The sequence below is a fragment of the Oreochromis niloticus genome, linkage group LG14 (assembly GCF_001858045.2).
Source record: "Oreochromis niloticus isolate F11D_XX linkage group LG14, O_niloticus_UMD_NMBU, whole genome shotgun sequence".
Lineage (NCBI taxonomy): Eukaryota > Metazoa > Chordata > Actinopteri > Cichliformes > Cichlidae > Oreochromis > Oreochromis niloticus.
This window is the reverse complement of record NC_031979.2, coordinates 2,888,133-2,908,064: the sequence shown is the minus strand read 5'-3', so window position 1 is coordinate 2,908,064 and position 19,932 is coordinate 2,888,133. Positions and strand designations below refer to the sequence as shown.

General features: G+C 41.8%; 1 protein-coding gene across 4 annotated transcripts in view; it reads left to right on the top strand.

The window, feature by feature from the left end:
- usp32 (ubiquitin specific peptidase 32) overlaps window positions 1-19,932 on the top strand; it is a 61,879-nt gene that overhangs the window by 19,430 nt on the left and 22,517 nt on the right. For all 4 annotated transcript variants that reach the window (XM_013276542.3, XM_013276544.3, XM_005474434.4 and 1 more), the window contains exons 2-11: window positions 2,260-2,387; window positions 6,686-6,791; window positions 9,441-9,559; window positions 11,452-11,611; window positions 17,132-17,263; window positions 17,429-17,536; window positions 17,852-17,967; window positions 19,274-19,336; window positions 19,675-19,758; window positions 19,862-19,923. In XM_013276542.3, the coding sequence (XP_013131996.1) occupies window positions 2,260-2,387; window positions 6,686-6,791; window positions 9,441-9,559; window positions 11,452-11,611; window positions 17,132-17,263; window positions 17,429-17,536; window positions 17,852-17,967; window positions 19,274-19,336; window positions 19,675-19,758; window positions 19,862-19,923 (1,078 nt within the window). The remainder of the gene's footprint in view (window positions 1-2,259; window positions 2,388-6,685; window positions 6,792-9,440; window positions 9,560-11,451; window positions 11,612-17,131; window positions 17,264-17,428; window positions 17,537-17,851; window positions 17,968-19,273; window positions 19,337-19,674; window positions 19,759-19,861; window positions 19,924-19,932) is intronic.

The window sequence follows — 19,932 nt, the reverse complement described above, 5'->3', positions numbered from 1 at the left end:
TTGGTTTATTTTTAGTATGTTTTTTGCAATTGCTGTTTGTTCTGGGAAAGATATTGCAGACTGAGCAATAATGCATTTCTTGCATTTCTCATGGGTTCTGATGGGGTCTTTCTTAAAATTACTGGTCCCAGTTACAAAGGCGCTTGGCGACTCAAATGAAATGAAACTCACGACACACCTGGCAGAACATCATGTTATTTAGCTCGTCATATTCCAGCCACAGAAATTCTTTTGTCCATGAAACCATAAAGCTGAGCTTTCTTTTTGCCTCATAGTCTGATTTGTCATAACTTTTCCGTTTTGTGGTCGGCTTTTATTTGGCTGCCCCTTCTTCACCCTGACCTGTCTTATTTGGCTCAGCAGAACTAAAATTCCAGCGTAAATCCTGCTGCTTTTACACACGCACTCACATAACGGTCAGCGATTCTCTGCGCAATCAACCTCTCACATGTTTAAGCTTGCTGTGGGAGATTTCACTTGTCACGTTTGAATAGTAGCTAATGAGTGATAAGACGATGTCAGAGGAATTGGTGCGCAATTAATCGTCACTCACCAATCAGTGCTGCCGCTCTCTACACACCGTTCGCGTGATCGCAAAGTGAAAGCAAAAAACAAGCACAAATTCAAACGCGATTTCAATATGTCACATAATGACAGTGGCTCATCGATGCCAATAACATACTTACTCAGCTACATTTGCGAAAGAATGCAAAAGCATTGACATATATTTTCCCTTCCTATGATAGCCCGACGGGCAGGGCTGAGATAGATTTTGGTAGCCCGACTGGAAAAATCGCTAGCCCCGGGACGTCGGGCTAGCGATTTTGCGAGCCCTGCGGTATCCAGTAAGGGTCCTGGCTAGACCCCCCATGCTAGAAACAAGCCCTGGAGTGGCGCGGCTACGTCTGCGGCCTGTCCACAGTTCAGGACACAAGCATTTCACTGCATGTTCACTATATGTTGTACTGTGTATGTGACAAATAAAATTTGTATATTTCCAATTACATAAGCAGTGTAGAAAATGAGCATACTGAAATTACTAAAGTTGTATTTTGCCTTTCTTTAAAGCCACACTTTAATGCAGACAAGGTCAAATTTCAGGACGTCCATTATTTGTAGTTCTCCAAAAGTTGAATCTGTTCATCTGGATGCTATGTCCAGATGAACAGATTCACCTTTTGGAGATTTACTTTCCTGGATGATTGAGAATGCATCAAGACATTATTTGTAGTCTCTTAAGACTACAACAGGAAACACTGTTCTAGTTTATCGTTGATTCAGAAAACATCAAAGTTACACTTGGATCATTTAATCTGATACCTTCTGACGAGCAACATCCAATCCTGAAACAGGTCGACCAGTCATCCATTCTAATCAGACATTTGTCAATACCAGTCGAGTAGTTCTGTCATGCTGCTGTGGCTCCAACCCCAGCACTATCGTTCTGTCCCAAGCTTTTCATATGGAGTCTTTAAAGTGCCCTCAATTTCTAACTAATGTACCTACATTTGTATTTGCTAACTTACTGCAGCTTATCCCTGTTTGAAATGTGATTGGCTGCTGAAAGCTGATAAGTCAACAGTTAATTATTCAGTTTTACTGCACGCTGACCCCTCACCTGTCAGCTGAGCGGCACCTACTGGTATCTTCTTGATCATTTAGCTACAGTGTGGTCATTGAAGCTGTAAACAGGATCCTTTTCAGCCATTAGTCAGCAGTTTGCTGTCACCGCTGTGTGTAGTTGGTGACATTGTTCGCTACAGCGCCACAGTTACTACTACATGTGTAAGCAGCTTTGTCATTTTTACCAACTGTTCCAGAGTTAATCTATGGATTAACGACATGACACCGTGTAACTTCTTTTTCAGGCACTTCTGTTAGAAGATCATTTTAACCGTTGCATTAAAAGCGTTTCCTCTGTTTACTCTAATTGGATGGAAGTGATTCTTTCTGTGTTGCTGTGTGCTGCCAACAATAGTGCTGCAGTCCTAGTGAAGTGACGGTGAAAGAAATCTGGCTTCTAGTTCTTAGAGCTTCAAACAATGACATTTAAAAACATTAAAGCTGTATATCAGGACCATCTAGACCTTCCTAATACAGTTTTTAAACTGTTATAGCCAATAAAAATGTTTCTTCACTGTTTATCTTTCTTAGATTCTTTTTTTCTCTTGCAGACTTGTAGCATGACTTCGCAAACAACTGCAATCAGCTCTCTGTCTCTGTTGATGTAATCCCATCTCTGTTTGTCTCTCTCTGTAGTCACTGATGTGGAACTGAAGCGGCTGAAAGATGCCTTTAAAAGAACCAGCGGCCTCTCCTATTACATGACCCAGCAGTGTTTCTACAGGGAAGTGCTGGGAGATGGAGTTCCCCCTAAAGTCGCAGAGGTAAGCCACAATGATGTCACACCGCATATTCTGAGTGGGTAACGGTGGCGGCAGTTTCCAGGAAGCCAACAAAATCAGTTTGGTTGTGCCTTAGCAGTGTACTCCCTGACCAATGAGCTTTGTATGAAGGATTTATTTGTAAGTACAAGCTTGAAAAAAGAGATTTTAGGTTTAGTGAGGGGCCATTTCACCTCACATTAGGCTCAGTCTTGCATTCCACTAAAAGACTTATTGATCCAATAAAAAGGTATCATTACCATTTTATAGCTCTGTGTTTCCTGTTGAAAATCATCAGTCTGATGTTAGAGGCTGAAGAACAGCCAAAGTTCTGCAGGGGAATAAATATAGAATGGCAACGTTGTTTCCAGTTTATTTATAGCTGCTTAAAGGAGACTCTTCCTACAGATACAGAGGAGAGTGTTTTTCTTTGAAGTAACTGAATCATTAAAGTAATCAACACAGACCTAGACTTGATATATACAGCTGGTGTATATGCAACAGTATGACTATGTATGTATAATATAGTCTAACTGCAGTTTCCCTCACACATCCCCATCTGACAGAGCTTCCTCCTGTCACTTTTTACGACTTGTCATTCTCATGTTACACATTTGAAACCTGTTCTTCTTCTTCTTCTGGTGAAGTTGACAGATTTAAAAATACTCTGGAGGAATATAGACTGAAATGAAATGTAAAGACTCAGAGTGTAATAGTCATCGTAGAATGACTGAAGCAGTTTATCTTTCTCTCTATAGATATAGATATAGATATAGAGAGGTCAGAATCAGAATGCTTTATTAATCCCTAATGGAATTCTGTGGGTTACAGTTAACTGTAACTCACAAGAGAGTAACAGACTAAACTATTTAAATAATACAATATGTTACAGAGTTTACAAATGTAAGAAATAGCGCTAATATGTACAAATCACTCATTTATACAGATGGATGGATATTTAATTAATTAATTAGGGTTTGGTTTGGTTTTTATTGGGCTGCTGATCGCTTTGTGTTGACAGCAACTTGATCTTGCACTTGAAATGAGCTACTAATTCCTTTGTTCATTCCTTTTAATTATTTTGGTGTATGGGCTTTTTGTATGAAACATTTTAAATTGGTAAATGTTGGGCTGTTCATTTAAAATAACCTGAATTATAAAACTCCTCCAGGGAAATACATCTTGAAATGATGGGTAGAGGTGGGCCTGAAAAAAATGTGTTTATATTAAACAAAAATAATCCATCTGGAAACTCCAGAATTTAGTTTTATTTGGATTACATGAAAGTTGAATGAAGATTTTTTTTTTTTTTTTTTGTATTTCTTTCTTACACCAATGTTAGGTTTTTGAATAGCGTGTGTGCAAATATGGGTCTTTGGTATTTCTGGCCCAAATTACAGATCCTGCTTCATTGTTTAGGGTAATTAACGGAGTTAGAGTCCAGTCAGACACATAGGAGCATCCTAATATTGTGACAGCAGGGTTTCTTTAGTTTTGTCTGCTTTGCTCAAACAGGCCTAACCTTGCCACTCTGCACATGATTGTTTAGGTAACTAAGAAAAAAGAAAAACGAGGTTTTGATTCACGTTTGTTGTCCTTGCTCTGTATGTATTTCATCTTTACAGTGCAATGATGTTCCCAACATGAACTACTGATAATGGTTCTCTGAAATAATTCAAAACAGGCTGTTAATTTTTTCTTCTTGTGTTTTTGTTTGTGCTGTTTCATGCACATTGTGTGGGCACAAGTTCACAATCATTTAAAATCAGTTTGCTTGTGTAATAGGAATGTATTTCCCTCACATTATATCAATCATGCTGCTCTGACTAATTATTCCAGAGCATATGTCCCCTGCTGTCCATCAGTCCCAGTCTTAGTTTGCGAGATGACAACAAATGGTTATCCCAGTCCAAACGTACGTGGGCTTTCCTCTGTGCTGTCCCACTTCTTTCTTCTGTAGCTTCACTGGCTTCATAAAAATGTAACTACGTGTTGTGGCGAGCTGGATTGTGCATATCTGCTATGCATACGCTGTACATTTGTATTTTGCATTATGGAAAACACTACAATGGCAAACAAAAAAAGGCATGATTCAGTTAAGGCTCGCTGCTCTGCCAGGTCCTTGAGCATACAATAACAACACCTACCTCGTCTCCACAGTGCATTAGTGAGGCCAGTGTTAGTCATCGTGCACCCCCCACCCCATCTGCTGCTTCTTAAACACACTGCTTGCATGTCTTCACTACAGCACGTGTCATCTCCCTCCTTCTCCTTTGTCACCATGGCAGCAGTTACTGCGGTGACAGCAGTCCAGATGTAAGGTTGCTGCTGGTGTCTTCAAATATAGCCGTGGCTACTGCACAGTCTGGTAGTTCATAGAAAGCCCGACCCAATCAGTCAGTTGAGGAACAGACACTGTTCAGTGCTCAGACGTCTATCTTATGTTTTATCATAAGTGTATAATGATGGTGCTGACGATCATTCGTGGTCAAGTATCCAGAGGTTTTATGTACTGGATAAAATTGGAATCACACGTTGGCTTGATGTTTTGTTTTTTGTTTGTTTTCACTCAGTGTTATCTCAGTAGGATGAACAGTTATTAACTTGTATTTTGTTCCTTAGGTAAACATATGCAGATAAATCAACTCCTGATAGTTAATGTATAAGTACAAGGAGTTATTGTTGCTCACAGTGTGCTGTAGCAAGAACGTCTCATAGTGAACTGAATGTGTCATACCAAATGCTTCAGGATGAACACAAATACCATTACACCTTCCACATGTAATATAACAACAAGGTTTGAGCCGATCACTGTTTGGGAGGTGGGAGTGGGAGGAGAGACAGACGAGTTAAGAAGTGTGTTTTAGTTGGCTGCGTCGAGGACTTCCCCAGAGTCTCTGGGGACTCCACAGTCAGTTTGATGTATGAAACTATATGCGTGTAGTGATATTTAAAGAGTAACAGTAACAAAATAATTTTTTGTAAGACATTTTTTTCTACAATATTTACGGCTTTAAAAAGAATTAAAAAACTAATGTTCTTGTAGAGGTTTACTCTGCAACCTGACGACTAAACTTGGCTCCGAGCTTCGTGGACACGAATTCTCCGTTTCATAGTTTGAGTCAAGCTCCAAAAACACTCTGGCCTGTGTGTTTTCATCAGCTGTACTCTTTGTCCAACTTGAACACATTTTCAAACTCCAGTTTGTCGTTGTTCGTGACGTGGACTCGTCACATCGTCAGAATTATGACTTGACCAATGTTCCTGAGAACCACTAAAGACACGCTGCCTCTCTGTTCACAGGTGACATGTGCTTTCTGTGACGGTTGACCTTTTGTATGTAGATCGGTGGACTTCCCCTTTAATTTTGTTTTCCCGCAAATGTGCATTTACTGACATTGATCACGTTTCTCTCCACAAAGCCACTGAGATTTTTGTGTGTGTGTGTATTCAATAAATACTAGTTCCAGGTTTTTTGGCAGTCAGAAGGATGGCAGTGAATAAAAACCTTACTTACCGTTTATACATGTATCAGTGAATGCATCAGTATTTTTAGTTTCTGTAACTTTTTAATATAAATAAATAAATGCAGGTTTAAATGAAGAAGATGGTTAAGCAACAGTGTGTTTGAAGCACGGCTAAAATAGTAAATTCACATGATGATGAAGGGGCGGCACATGACGGTGAAAGTGGAGCGTTGGATTTAGAAATTTGCATCGTATGACACAGTCTGACTTCCGTTTTTTAAAAGCCACAAATAAAGCTTCTGTACTCTGTGTGAACTGCTGGCATGGACATGCTTCATCAGCAGAGTCATGTTATGCAAGCCATCAGCGTGTCCTTTAGCTTAATGACAGCAGCGCCTCTGTAACATGAGCTGATATGGATTTAGTTTTAAAGATGAGGAGCACATTTCTGTATTTTTGTTTTGGGTGATTTTCTCTCACAGTTCCACAGAAACTAGTCCAGGACGCGACTTCTGGAGAAACTGAACTGAAACAGGTAGCTTTCCTTTTAATGACATCGTCCTGTAGGAGATGGTCTTGCAGTATTCCAGGATCATGTCACCAACATTACTGCATCCAAGGTGTCATGTTAAACGTTACGTTTGTTATATTTTTGAATGGCAAACTTCAGATGGTTTTGGTTTTTTTTAATTGTCGGTCAAAACTGTTCTTTGCTCACTCACACATTGGCAGCTTATCTTTGTCACTGTGCTGATTGGATGGGCTGACGTCTCGATCATGTGGCATCAGTGTGAGCAGCTCATGTTTAACGTTATGATTATGTGTGTGTTTTAGGTGATCTACACCTCGTTTGGAGGCTCTGCCAAAGGGCTGCACTTTAACAATCTGATCGTGGGTTTGGTACTTCTGACCAGAGGACGTGATGAGGAGAAGGCAAAGTGTAAGTTACTCTACGTGAGCCGGTGGGAAGTATCTATTTAGGCCATGAGATGTTGATTTCATTTCCCTCTCTCTCGTCTCGCTTTTTTCTTTTTCTTTTTTAAACCGGAATAAAAGTAGTTTTAAAAATTGTTTTTTATGAGATATAATGTAAGCTTTAAGCTAATGAAGTTTAGTTGTAGTCGAGGAGCGATCAGGGGTTGCCATGGCTACCGTCACAATTGGATAAACATACTTACTGTCATTAAAGTAATTTATTAAATCGTTACCTACTATGAAAATATTTGTTAAAGCATTTTTAAATTGCTAAAACTAACCCCCTTTGCATGTAGACGGGGTGTCATGGTTAAACATCCAGATGCTGTATTTCCTGTCATATATACCTTTAAGTGTATTCACTCGAACTCTTTTCATAGTGAGTTGGAATCGGTAACATCAGGCTGGTTCGTTTCCATGTACAGTTAGCTTTAGCTGAACTAAATGCTAGCTGTTGCTGTTTCTGAGGTTCGCTCTGGCACAGGTCTTCACAGGCCTCGTGTTTTGAAGATACTGTTTAAAAATGTGAAGAACTAATTAGCAGCTGACCCTTGTTAACACTTCTCAGTATCTCAGCCGTGTAAAGGCCTGACAGACTCCTGACATACAGTCATGTGGATTTGTTCCACGATTACTTGGTATAATTTCCCTCTGGGCTTTGACTCGGACAGTTATCCTAAGCCTTGTCCAGTGCTGTCTTGGATGTTTGCTTTCATACTGAAAGATGAACAGTTATGTAGATTTTCTTTGAGGTCATCAGAAGCTAATAAAACAAATAATGAGACGACTCGTTCCACAGCTATTTTTTTCCCCACTATCATTTTTTATGTCTCTAAACTTTAAGAAACAAGTCTCCTGGGTCAATAATTCTGCAATCACTCATTTTAACCTGTGGTTTAGTACTTTTTAATATCTGTCTTCATTCTTTGTTCCATGTTAAGTGGTTACTTGGAACAAAATCCATCCTGGATACGAATGTTGGCATCTGTCAGGTTATGTACAGGCAACATATGTTGAACGTGACAAAAGCAAACAAATGATGAAATTAACATAATACACAGGAAACAGATTTGGGGCTTTTTAATAAAGCTAAGCTTTTAAATGTTACTAATTACTGTATGTGTGATGACATTCGTTGACCCACTCGTTAAGGAGGAGGTGGGGTACATGCATATACACATACACTGTGATCAAAGAGAAAATATACAGTATTCATAGTTTTCACATCAGAGCTACTGGGACACGTCCACCTGGAAGACAGAACAGTACTGTGGTCCTTTGCCCTCCAGCTGTCCTCTAAATGTCTTCAGATTGAACTTAGCACAGCACCAATCTGGCATTTTGGCTCTCGGATCCAGAAATCAGCATTTATTACAGCTTCCAGAAGGGCGTGGCGTATGGCACCAACCTGTGAACACCTACGCCAACCCCGCCTTACAGGCCAAATCATTCTCCACGGCAACCAGGCTGTCAGTGGCGGCTCATTGAAACTGTAGGAATGGTTTACCCGACATTGGACAAATACTCTGACACGTGACAAATCAATACTCCTAATACTTCCTGGCCCGACTGTAAATGTCCAAGTCAACCAAATGTTAGATTTACATGTGGTACTTTGTTTAAGCTAGCTGTAGCACTTATCTTTGCTTTAACAGTGAACAGTTTGTTGTTCTTCGCCTCCCACACGGTGGTGTTATTTACCCGTCCAGCTTTCATCCTGGCAGCGGTGTGAGGTGAGCAGTTCTCTACAAGATGCACGTGGACGTCACTGACACGGAGCAGTTTAACTTTCAGGGATTTGAATAAATACGGATCACAAGTCCCCAAAAATCATCTCTTTGTCTCCCGTCCATGAAGAGATGATCCACATAGTCTTGGCTTGAGATAAAAAAACAAAACAAAAACAAAACTTTAGTCTTGCAGTGCTACTGACCGTCCACTACTGACCGTCCACTACTGACCGTCATGATGGAGTGATGTTTTGCCCGCCACGGTGGCGAGTCGCTCACGTGACTGAAAACTATGAATAAGTGAGTCAGCGAAGTCAGAACTGCAGCGAAACACTTGAATTTAATCTGGGAACAAAACATTGAAATGTTATTGCTAGATTTATCCTGAACTTGTCAGTGGACTGATGAAAGCTGGTGAGTGGTTCTGTTTTACTGTAAAACATCAGTTTTAGATTGTACTCACCCATCCCCTCACAGCAGAATATGAAGCTATTTAAACATATACAGTTTCAGAAAAGCTGGCTCACCTTACACTGTCCAAGCACACATGGGCCGGGAACTCGTAACACGTCATATTCTGTGTGAGATATCTCATTGATTTCTTTGAAGGATAGGCTACAAGCTGAAGGAGTGACTGTTTTGAGACCACAGTCTCAGCTACAGTGATTGAAACGTTTCATTTCTTTTTGTTTTTCATGCTTTTGGTTCGTCTCTTCTTCCTCAGGCTCATTCTGCTAGTTGTATCTCACATGTTGCAGGCATTCAAATCCATCAGGACATTATTGACATTGCGACTTCTGTCAGCTCATTGCTGCTGCGTGCTGGAGGCCTGCGTTCCTGTGATAAAGCTGAGCTTTCTTCTTCGTGTGTGTTTGTGTGCACAGACCTCTTCAGCCTGTTTGCCAGTGATCTGGGTGGATATGCTGCCAGGGAAGATATAGAAGCAGTTCTGCAGGTCCTGGATGGAGAAGTCCCGGCCTCCCTGAAGGAGTTCTTTGGCGAGGTGAGCAAACGCTGCAAAGACTGCACAGCATTAATCTGTTAACTCGTGCACTTGATTCCAAGTGAGCTGCAGACTAATGACTCCTCAGCTTCCATCGTGGAGCGTTTGATCGTTGCAGAGGTGTCGGTCACATGCTTATAAAAGAGCCGTTGTTACTATTGTGCTAGTTATTAAAATACCACCTGAAAGCATACAAACATCCCCTCTGCCACCTCCTTTATAGCATGCAAACATCTCTAGAAACACAACACAATCAAGTCCCCTTCACACTAATATAATACTCAGGTGTTGCATTTTACCCTGATGATTGTTCATTATTGGATCCAGTATGTTTATGACCATTATTATCCTACTGCAATTACATTTTCCCTTCTGAAATCAAATCCATGTCCAAGGCTGATTGTCTCATTTGTTTAGATGCTTATTTATGGGTTAAACAGAGTCAGGATATTGTTTGTGTGCAGGAGAAACAAATAAGTGTTGTAAAGCAGCGGTCCTTAACCCCCAGGCCGGTCTGTGAGCTGTTTGGTACCGGGCTGCAAGAGTTGAGGCTCGGGTGTGAAATTCGTGGTTTTCAGGGGTTTTATCGGCTTTTAGTGTTATTTTTTTTATCGTTTTTGTCATTAACTCTGTTTCCCTGGGTCTTTTCCCGTGTGTTATGAATAAATCTTCTCTTTTTTTGGTACCGGTGCTGGTTTTATTTTGTTGTATTTATCTGCGACACCTTAAAGGCCGGTCCGTGAAAATATTGTCGGACATAAACTGGTCTGTGGCGACGGGTTGGGGACCGCTGCTGTAACCAAACTAAGCGTAAGGTTCAACTGAAAATAGCGCATGTGTATTTAGGAGCCTTTTGGAGCACAATAAATATCACTCAGTGATTTCACAATGAGCTGTCATTAGCAGTGCTAGCACCGGCAGGCTTCTTTGCATGTAGGCTAACGTCCACACACGTACATAATGTGGTTACACAGTTTATGTGCAGCTGTTAACATTATTTATCACTAAAATATCAAAATAATTGTTTAACTAAAGTCCCTCTAGAGGGAGGCCTTGCAGCTCGGCAGCCACAGTGCGCTCTATTTGGATGTGTTGTTAGAATCGTGACTAAAATCTGATTTAAAACATTTTACGACACAATTCTTTCATGTCTGTGGTTTAACCAGCTTGTGTGTCTGGTGCCAATCATCTCGCTGACTGAAGCACACATACAGAGTTCAGATGTAGGCCTAGCAAAGCCATTGTGACATATAACATGTTTAAGCATCACTTTTGAGAGGATGGCTTCATTAGCTGCCGCCTCAGCCACTGGTAGTCCAGTGTGGACGAGGCCGTTCCTGCAGCTAGCTATAAGTTTGTGCACGCTGTCTAACATTTGCATTCATCGGGGATCGTTTCCATTCCTCAGGTTCTTATATTAGAGCCTCGTGCATGTCTGTCGTTCCCTGTTTGATGTTTGCAGCATGAAACTGACATCTGTCAGCTGAATATAGCTTTCACCTTGAGGTGAAGCAAAGTGTATTTGCCTTATCTATGTTTTCGCCCTCGTCCTTGGTTACTTTCTGCAGTCCTGCCCCAGCACTTGTCACTCATTTTGATGAGCTGTCTTCTTTAAAATGTCAGTAAACTTCTGTTGGGGGGAAAAAGAGACGAAGTGGAAGTCGGTGCTTCTCGTCACGTCTGAATGATTAGATTCGTCAGACTTTGTGTAATTTGTTAGTTTAAATTTAAAAGGCCTAAACCCTAAAAACACTTTGCCTATCATTATTTATCAGTCAAACCTTTTCCTCATTAGGAGGATGCGGATGGACTCGGCACACTCAGGCTTCCACACGGCTGACGATCGGGTGTTTTGGCGACAGCAGATTCATTTTGCCTTTGTGTTTGTGCAGGGAGACAAGGTCAACTATGATCGCTTCAAGAACTGGCTCCTGCAGGACAAGGAAGCCTTCACTTTGTCCAGATGGCTACTGTCGGGAGGAGTGTGTGTCACGCTGACGGATGACAGCGACACGCCCACTTTCTACCAGACCCTAGCGGGCGTCACACACCGTAAGGCATCACCCACCCCCTAAAACAGCGTCCTGCAGCAGTGCGCTTGCAATGTTATGTGTTTACTTCACACTTGAGACACTCAGGTGTTCATTTGATACCTGGCTTGTTTTAGATGGACTTTGGTTTGGAATCACATGATTACACAAAACACAGCTCAGTCTGGATGATTATTCAGCATTTTTAGCACGTCACTAAAAGAACCTGCCTAGCAAACTGCTGCTATTTTTGTTCTCCTACAGACAGTTAAGGATGTTGGTAATGAAGGTTGAGCTTATGCAACAGAAGGTAGCATTTCATTGTACTTCAAGAAAATTCCCAATAAGGATATTTCTGATGATATAGAAGGAAAAAATCCTTAAGTTTTATTGATGCTGACAGTTTGTAGGCAGCAGCTTTTATAAGTCAGTATTTAAGTGAACGAAGGGCATTTTCCATCCTCCTTTTACAGCTTTGGTCACTGATGACACGCTGCCTCATTCAAAGTGTGAATGTGTTGAAACGAGTTGCACGCAGCAGCATTATAGTGACACAGCCTAAGTTAAGTACAAACAGAAGCCTGGGTAGTGTTAAGTAAAATGATGAGATAACTCGTTTACACTAGTTACATAATAACTAAAATAATGTAACTTTGTGCAGCTTCTCACGAGTTCCAGTGTTTTCTACCGGGGATCTTACTTGGTCCTTTACCGCCGTGTAACCGCATCAGTAATTTCCATCCACAGTGAGCTTTCCTGTCATGTGGAGTGGAGCTACAGCGATCGCTCCAGCGATGCTCGGTGGAGTCATTTGTTTACATTCAGCTGGTCCCATCTCCTGTTTTGTAGCCTGGTTGTGTTGGATGGTGCAGTGGTGAAACATTTGCTGTTTCTGCCTCCATCATGATGGTTTTGAGGATGTTAAAGTAGCTCAGTTTTTACTAAGTGATCATCTGAGGCTGACATGTGGCTCTCGCCCTCAAACTTTCCTGTGAGGTGAAATGTAAAGAGTCTTTTATCACAGACAATATGTCTGCCATAATTTTCGCTGTTTGAAAAAAAAAAAATTGAATTGAATGAAATATACATGCAGTAAATTCTGACCTGTCTGGCAAACCAGGCTCACATTGTACTGGCAGAAACTCTGCAATGCACAAGGCCTCAGTGGTAAGTGTAGTACAGCGGGTGTAGCACAGGACATTACACGAGTCCTTAAAGATATTGTCCTGATGAGAGAAGCTTTGCTTTGCTTGTGCAAAATGAAGGAGCTGACTGAAAAAGGTTTGATAATCAAACATTTTCATACCCTACAGTTAACTTTAGAAACACACTGTGGTTTGCAAATATAACGCCTTATTACCAGACCAGACCGAGTGCGTTTGATTTACAGTACAGCGTGTCTAAAAACATGATTACATCACTCAGAAACAGCAAGTTTCTACTCTACAACAAAGAGTTAAAGACAAAAAAAGAAGAAAAAAATGTTACTTTTATTGTGTTGAGGACTTCTTTGCGTGCGTGCTGACTAAGCTCGACATAAGCAGGTGATAGTGTGTCTATGCTTGCAAAAAGTCTTTTAAAAGACGTAGTCTGTGATGTAGCAGTACACTTATTCGGTCAACACGTCGCCAGAAATGTGATTTTGTAAACTTTATTCTAAAACGATTTCTTAGCCAACTTGTCTTTTCATGCCACATGATTCGCTGACCTCATAATACCTTAGATCAGCATTGTTCCACAAACACAGTGAGAGATGCATGTGTATGTGGGTGTGTCACATTGGTTTGTGGCTTTTAGCTCAGCTTTCCACATTTAAATTTCACAGTTACAGTAAGAGTAACGATGGAGCGATCGTACGAACAGCAGTGATTGCTGGCACGTCAAACAAAAGCACGTTCTGTTGTTAGCTGACATCAGTAGGTTAGTGTTTTCACAAGACCAAGAAGTAAATTTAGCCTGTTAAGGTCAGAGGGCTGAAAGGACCTGTGTTGTCCAGAGAAGCTGAGGTTGTCTTTAATCTGGCTGCATCCAGCTTATCCTCTTACCTTTGCGTCTCTTGATCTGTGTTTGTGAGTTGAAGAGAGAGAGTGACTGACACCGCCCTGGTTCATCACTCTTTCCAGAACGAGAACATAAAGCGGGACTCACGGCGGAGCTTAACACAGTGAATCTGCTGCTAACTTGCTAGCTTGTGATGCTGTCTTGGAGTTATTTGAGTAGAAATCCTTGGAAATAACCTTTTAGGCAGGATGACATAGTTTCTGTGAGCAGCTGATGTGTGAAGTTTTGCTGTGCTACATGCTGGCTGTGGCAACACCTGTGTAAGGATGTTCCCTGGATAATGGTATGGTATCTCTGCTGCCACTCGGAGAGAGTAGCACCTCTGGGTGGGTATCAGACCTGCAGGGCACCGTGAAGTGTAACGGCCTTTGAATCGGCCCATCATCTGATCAGTTTTGTTATTAAAATGAAAAGTATTGGGATTTGTTTTTCATTGGTAGATTTATGTGTACCAGCATCTGAATAGATTTAGCATAGCAGCAGTGCCAGTCAGAGGAGAAGACTGCTAAACTGAAGTTCGTTCATTACCATCGTTATAAAGACGTTAAATCCAGCAATGAATGGCTCTTGTGTATCTTCAAGTCTACACCAGTGTTTGTAGCAGTGACCCTATGATGGATGGGAGATGTGCAGGAGTGGATCCAAAGTGATCCTCATGAGTTTTACAGATTGGCAGTCAGACCGTCATTTTGCCTCTTGACTGAATCAGAGCCTTCAGTGATGTTTCTGGCTTGTATTATTTCCTCCATGCCGTCCATACAGATCCCTGGTGCAAATCATTCGTTTTGTATTGTTTCCTTTCACTTTAAGTTAAATGTCTGAACCAGGAAGTAAGGAAGGTTGTCGAGCTGTGGCGATGTCTGTGTCTTTACTACAGAGAGTTATAAAAACCTTCTCTCAGTCAGAGAGAAGTCTGGGCTTCAGCTTCATCCCATCACTGCAACCTGTTTGTTACCTGTAGCTGCTAAAAACAAGCTTTCAGCCGACCTGACCGAGAATCCACAGTCCAGTTTCTAACAGGAAGTGCCGGCCGTTTGATTCATACTTCTGCGTTTGACAGCTATTATTGTTTTGGCTACCTGCCACAGGCTAGCTGGGTAGCTGCTGAATCCAGTTAGCTTAAGCTGCAGATTAGAAAGTTAAAGGAAGAGGCTGCTTGTTACTCCGGGCGGAGCTTCATGTTCTATATCGGCCTGATCCGTATCAGAGTCAAATTCTCCCATCGGTCATTACATAACCCTACCCTGGGTTTACTGATGATGATGATGATGATGATGATAACGACTTAGATTTGAACCCACTTCATGGAAGTGTGTGTGTGTGTGTGTGTGTGTGTGTGTGTGTCTCTCTCATTTTATTCTGCTCCTCAGGTGGTCACCAAATTTAATTGCTTAATTAGCAATAATTAGTTCATATGATCCTAAATTTGTACTTGTGGACTCGTATTAAATTTCTGATGGTACGTTTGAATACATTTTTATATTTCTTCTTACTTTCGGATGGTTTATTGCCACCTGGGCTACACCTGAAAGAACAACATCCTAACCTGTCTTTTAAACATTAACAAAACGCTCTGTTACAATCGATGAGTTGTGACACTCACATAGTCAGCGTTTTAGCCAGCTTTCATTCCTGGCATGAAATAGGCTAAATATTACCAATTTATTGGTGCTTTCTCAGTCTCACTGACCAACGTGCTTAAAGCACAGAGCCACACACACATGCAGCACTTTAAATACTGAACTAGTGTTCAGTGTTTTGTCTGCAGCAGTTGCAATGCTTTCATTCTATATTAGTTATTTAAACCAATTAAAGAATTAGGATTTTCCAGCAGAAATCAGAAAGGAAACAGAACGACCTTCATCCTTTTAGACTGTTCTCATGGAGAAGATATGAAAGTAGACAGTAACATAAGGCCAAACGAGCTGCTAGAAGAAGCCAACTGTGGTTTCTCAGTGGAGGATAATGACCGAGCTCTGCTGAGGCAGCCTGGTTCTCCCCAGGAGATCCTTTCTTCTGCTGATGTACGATAAAGTATCTGAGTGTGTGCTCGTGTCATGTTGCTCCTCCATACTCCCACAGAAGTTCTTCCCTCACCTGTCAGCAGCATCACTTATGAACACAGGACCGCATGCTCCTCTTTGCCCTTAAGCACCATATTTATGATTCAGTACACAGTGTTATTTTTCTCCATTGCATGTTTTGTACAGTAATACAGTTCAATTGCATTGCTTTCTAATAAAAAAACACTAGCTCCATGTTTAAAAATTTAGTTAGAGCTGCATGATGTGAGAAAAATGTGCATCAGTAATGAAGATGCAAGAAGGAGGTTTGAAGTTTAAAAGCTTTTAAGTTTTTAGCTGACACATCTTAAGTAAAAATATCCGATTAAGCTTAAATCCTGTAAAGAAAAAGATAATGAGCCGATTAAAGCAGATGCTTTCATGTACACTGGACTGCATTAACATCTGATCGGCCTGCATTAGACATGCTAATGCTTTCTCACATGTAAAGAGAGGTTCAGGTCTGCAGGTTGCAAACGGCTTTAGTCTGGACAATCTAAAATACAGTTTGCTTTTATCTGTCTATTGTATCTCAAATCTAGGGTGCTGGATTGGTCATTTACAGAAATCAGGTCAAATTCAGATCTGCGGTATTTGTGATTCAACTTTTTCTTTGTGTTGTTCCATTTTAAGTTCCACATAATGACTATAATCATTTTCTAGTCTTCTAGTATTCGGTTTGGCTCTGTGGGTCGGTATAGTAGACAGTAACAATGTAGCCGTGTGGCATATTCCATATTTTGTTGCTATACTGTAACCAGGATAATGTTGTTTGAAATAAAAACACAGACCGCTCTGTGAGCTTCAAACATGACATTTTGAAGTGACCTTGAGCAAAAGGGGGTGGAGTGATAAGTTATCAGCTGATACTAGCTAGCTTATTTCGCATGCTGATTTAATGAACTGTGAGCAGCAGTGTGCAGACTAACACACCTGTTAATGAGTTCTCAGCGACAGACTAGCAGAACACGACAGTTTTGCTCTCGAGCACAAACTTCTTGGCTGTTCTGTAACACACAGCACACCTTGTGCAGAAAACACCAACACCACAGGAAAGGTGGACAGATCCCAGCTGGTTGTGTTAGCACACTGGTCATGTGGACGTCCTGGAGATTGTGGAGCCAGTCCAGAAATATAGTTTTTGTTTTTTGTTTTATTTTGTTCTGCATTTGTCTCATTTTCACTTATGTACATGTGCTATCTTCTTCTTGTTGGCAGTCTCTGGGTTGAATGTGTTGACTGTAGAAAATCCAAACAGGCTTTAAACCTGTCTAATAAAAACTTTCTGATTTGCTGTTACTAATTCTTGGAAAGTGTGGAGAAACTGCACAAGTAAATGTCACCATGCAGTATTTGCCTGCAGTCCGATCCTTCAGTGACAAATCTCTGAGTGCCCGTCTCTGTGTGCGTCCCTACAGTGGAGGAGTCTGACATCATAGACTTGGAGAAGCGCTACTGGTTGCTGAAAGCTCAGTCCAGAACCGGCCGCTTTGACTTGGAGACTTTCATTCCTCTCGTCTCTCCTCCTATTCATGCGTCACTGAGTGAAGGTAAGATGATATTTACTCAGGTCAGTTTCATATCATAGCTTTGCAATAATGATGAAAAAATGAGGCTTTCTCATTTTGCGCAGGCTTTGAATTCACGACCTCACCAGAGAACACGATCTGCTTTAAGTGTGTCTAATCTGATGTGTTGTTGATCTTGTTTTTCAGGCTTGTTTCACGCCTTTGATGAAAATCGGGACAATCACATCGACTTTAAAGAGATCTCTTGTGGACTCTCGGCATGCTGCAGGGGGCCTGTAGCTGAGAGACAGAAATGTAAGGCTTAGTGTGGATTCAGATCCACACAGACACTCCACATAAGTCCCACCGCTGCCCGTAACAAGCCCGTACCGTTTCTCATTTGAAGCTGATATCTGGAGTTTAAGGGAAAAAAAAGACATTTAAAGTCCTGATTGGTCGGTGCAGTCATGGACCGTTCTCATCAGGACTTCCACTGGTGCTTGAAATTACATTTGCACTGGCAGCAGTGGCAGCGTGTTGGATTTCCTGCTCGTTCACCAAACAGCACGATGCATCAGCGTGGTGCTTCATAAACATCATAAACGTCTTTTTGGTCTCTTTCACTTCCAGTTTGCTTTAAAGTGTTTGATGTGGACCGTGATGGGGTTCTGTCTCGAGATGAGCTTCATGAAATGGTGGTGGCCTTGCTGGAGGTGTGGAAGGACAATCGGACAGACTTACTCCCTGTAAGTAACACACACTCTCACAGACACGCACACAACCCTCCTTAGCGATCAATGGTTGAACTCAGCATTGAACTTTCATATTTATGCCTACTGGAACCTGACTCATACACCGAAATATGCTCTGGGCAGTCTGTTCTTTTAACTGTGAAAGGGCGCAGGCATCGTAATTATAGTGCTCAGGGTTTTGTGCAGCAAGCTGTTGAGTGAGAGAAGTTATTCTTTTTCTGATAACAAAATATTTTCTGATCTGTTTAAAAGAAGTATACAAATATTCACATTCAGCATAAACAGGATGTAAATCTGTAAATTTGTTCTCTTTGTCTGTGAACGTTTCCACTATCAGGATTGGTTTTACAGGTGATATTTCTCCCTCCTTGTGTGTTTTTTCACTAGTTTTGCATTTGGCTAGGGTTATTACTGGTAGCATTAGGCGATACCTGGACCCTGCAGAGGTAGCACAGGTAGTTCAACTCCTCCAGGATGGCACATCAGTATTTTGCCATTGCCAGAAGGTTTGCTGTTTGCTTCAGCACAGTCTGAAGAACATGAAGGAGATTCCAGGAGACAGACAGTTACTCTAGGAGAGCTGGACACGACTCCAGAAGGTCCTTAACCAACAGCAGGACCAGTATCTGCTCCTTTGTGCACGGAGGAACAGGATGAGCACTGCCAGAGCTACGAAATGACCTCCAGCAGTGGTGTGAATGTCTCTGACCAAACAACCAGAAACAGACTTCATGACGGTGGCCTGAGAGCCCAACGTCCTCTAGTGGTCCACCTCTGTCCATCACTGGCATCTTCTGTTTCTCACAGATGAGGGCAGGTTCACCCTGAGCACATGTGACAGATGTAAAAGGGTCTGAATGAGTCATGGAGAACAATATGCTGCCTGTAACCTTGTTCAGCATGAGCAGTTTAGTAGGGGGCCATATCCACAGAGGGACATACAGACCTCTACGGGCTAGGCAACTCCACCCTGGCTGCCATCAGGTATGAGAATGAACTCCACTGACCCACTGTCAGACTCTACTCTGGTGTAGTGGGTTCTTACTGGTGCACGACGACGCCCGGCCTCACGTGGTGCAAACACACAGTCAGGTACCAAAGGATGAACGAAGTGATGCCGTCCACTGCTCCCATACTCACCCAACCTAAATCCAACTCTGAGACATCAGAGCATCGAGTGTCGCCAGGTTGCATGTCAGACTGTCCAGGAGCTCATGCCCTGCTCCAGATCTGGAGGAGGTTAAGATGAGGTGCTTACTGTGTTTGTGCTGCATGCTGATCTATTGTGTCGCTGTTGCAGGAGCTGCAGAGTAGTGTGTCAGACATAGTAGAAGACATCCTAAAGATGCACGACACAACTAAGGTAAGACAGCTCCATGTTATGCACTCATCGTTGGTATACGGTCCTGTGCAAAACCTCTAAATAAATAAATGCTCATTAGTATTCATGATTAATATTTTAAGGTTTTTCAAGCGACTGCAGCTTTAACGAAATCATTGCTCTCATTCAGAAAAAGCAAACACTTTTCACGCAGCGTAGCAGCCGTGTGAGTGTTGGCTGCTCAGCACACTGACAGTAACCTCGCAGTCATCAACCACCTTATCTTACCACACAGCTATTCAAAGGTGTCACAGCAGTGTTTATTTCCAGAGTTGCGTGCCTGATTATGTTCGCCTTGGTTCTATTTCACTCTCCACCAGCTGGGTCACCTGACCCTCGAGGACTACCAGATCTGGAGTGTGAAGAGCGCTTTGGCCAACGAGTTCCTGAACCTGCTTTTTCAGGTCAGCACCCAGATGCTACGACTTTAAAACTCACACCGTGTTCACATTGAAGTTGAGTATTTATTCGTTATCCTTGTGTATTTTAATCTTTATCTCGGTTCAGGTGTGCCACATAGTCCTGGGGCTCAGGCCTGCTACTCCTGAGGAGGAGGGGCAAATCATCAGGTACGTACC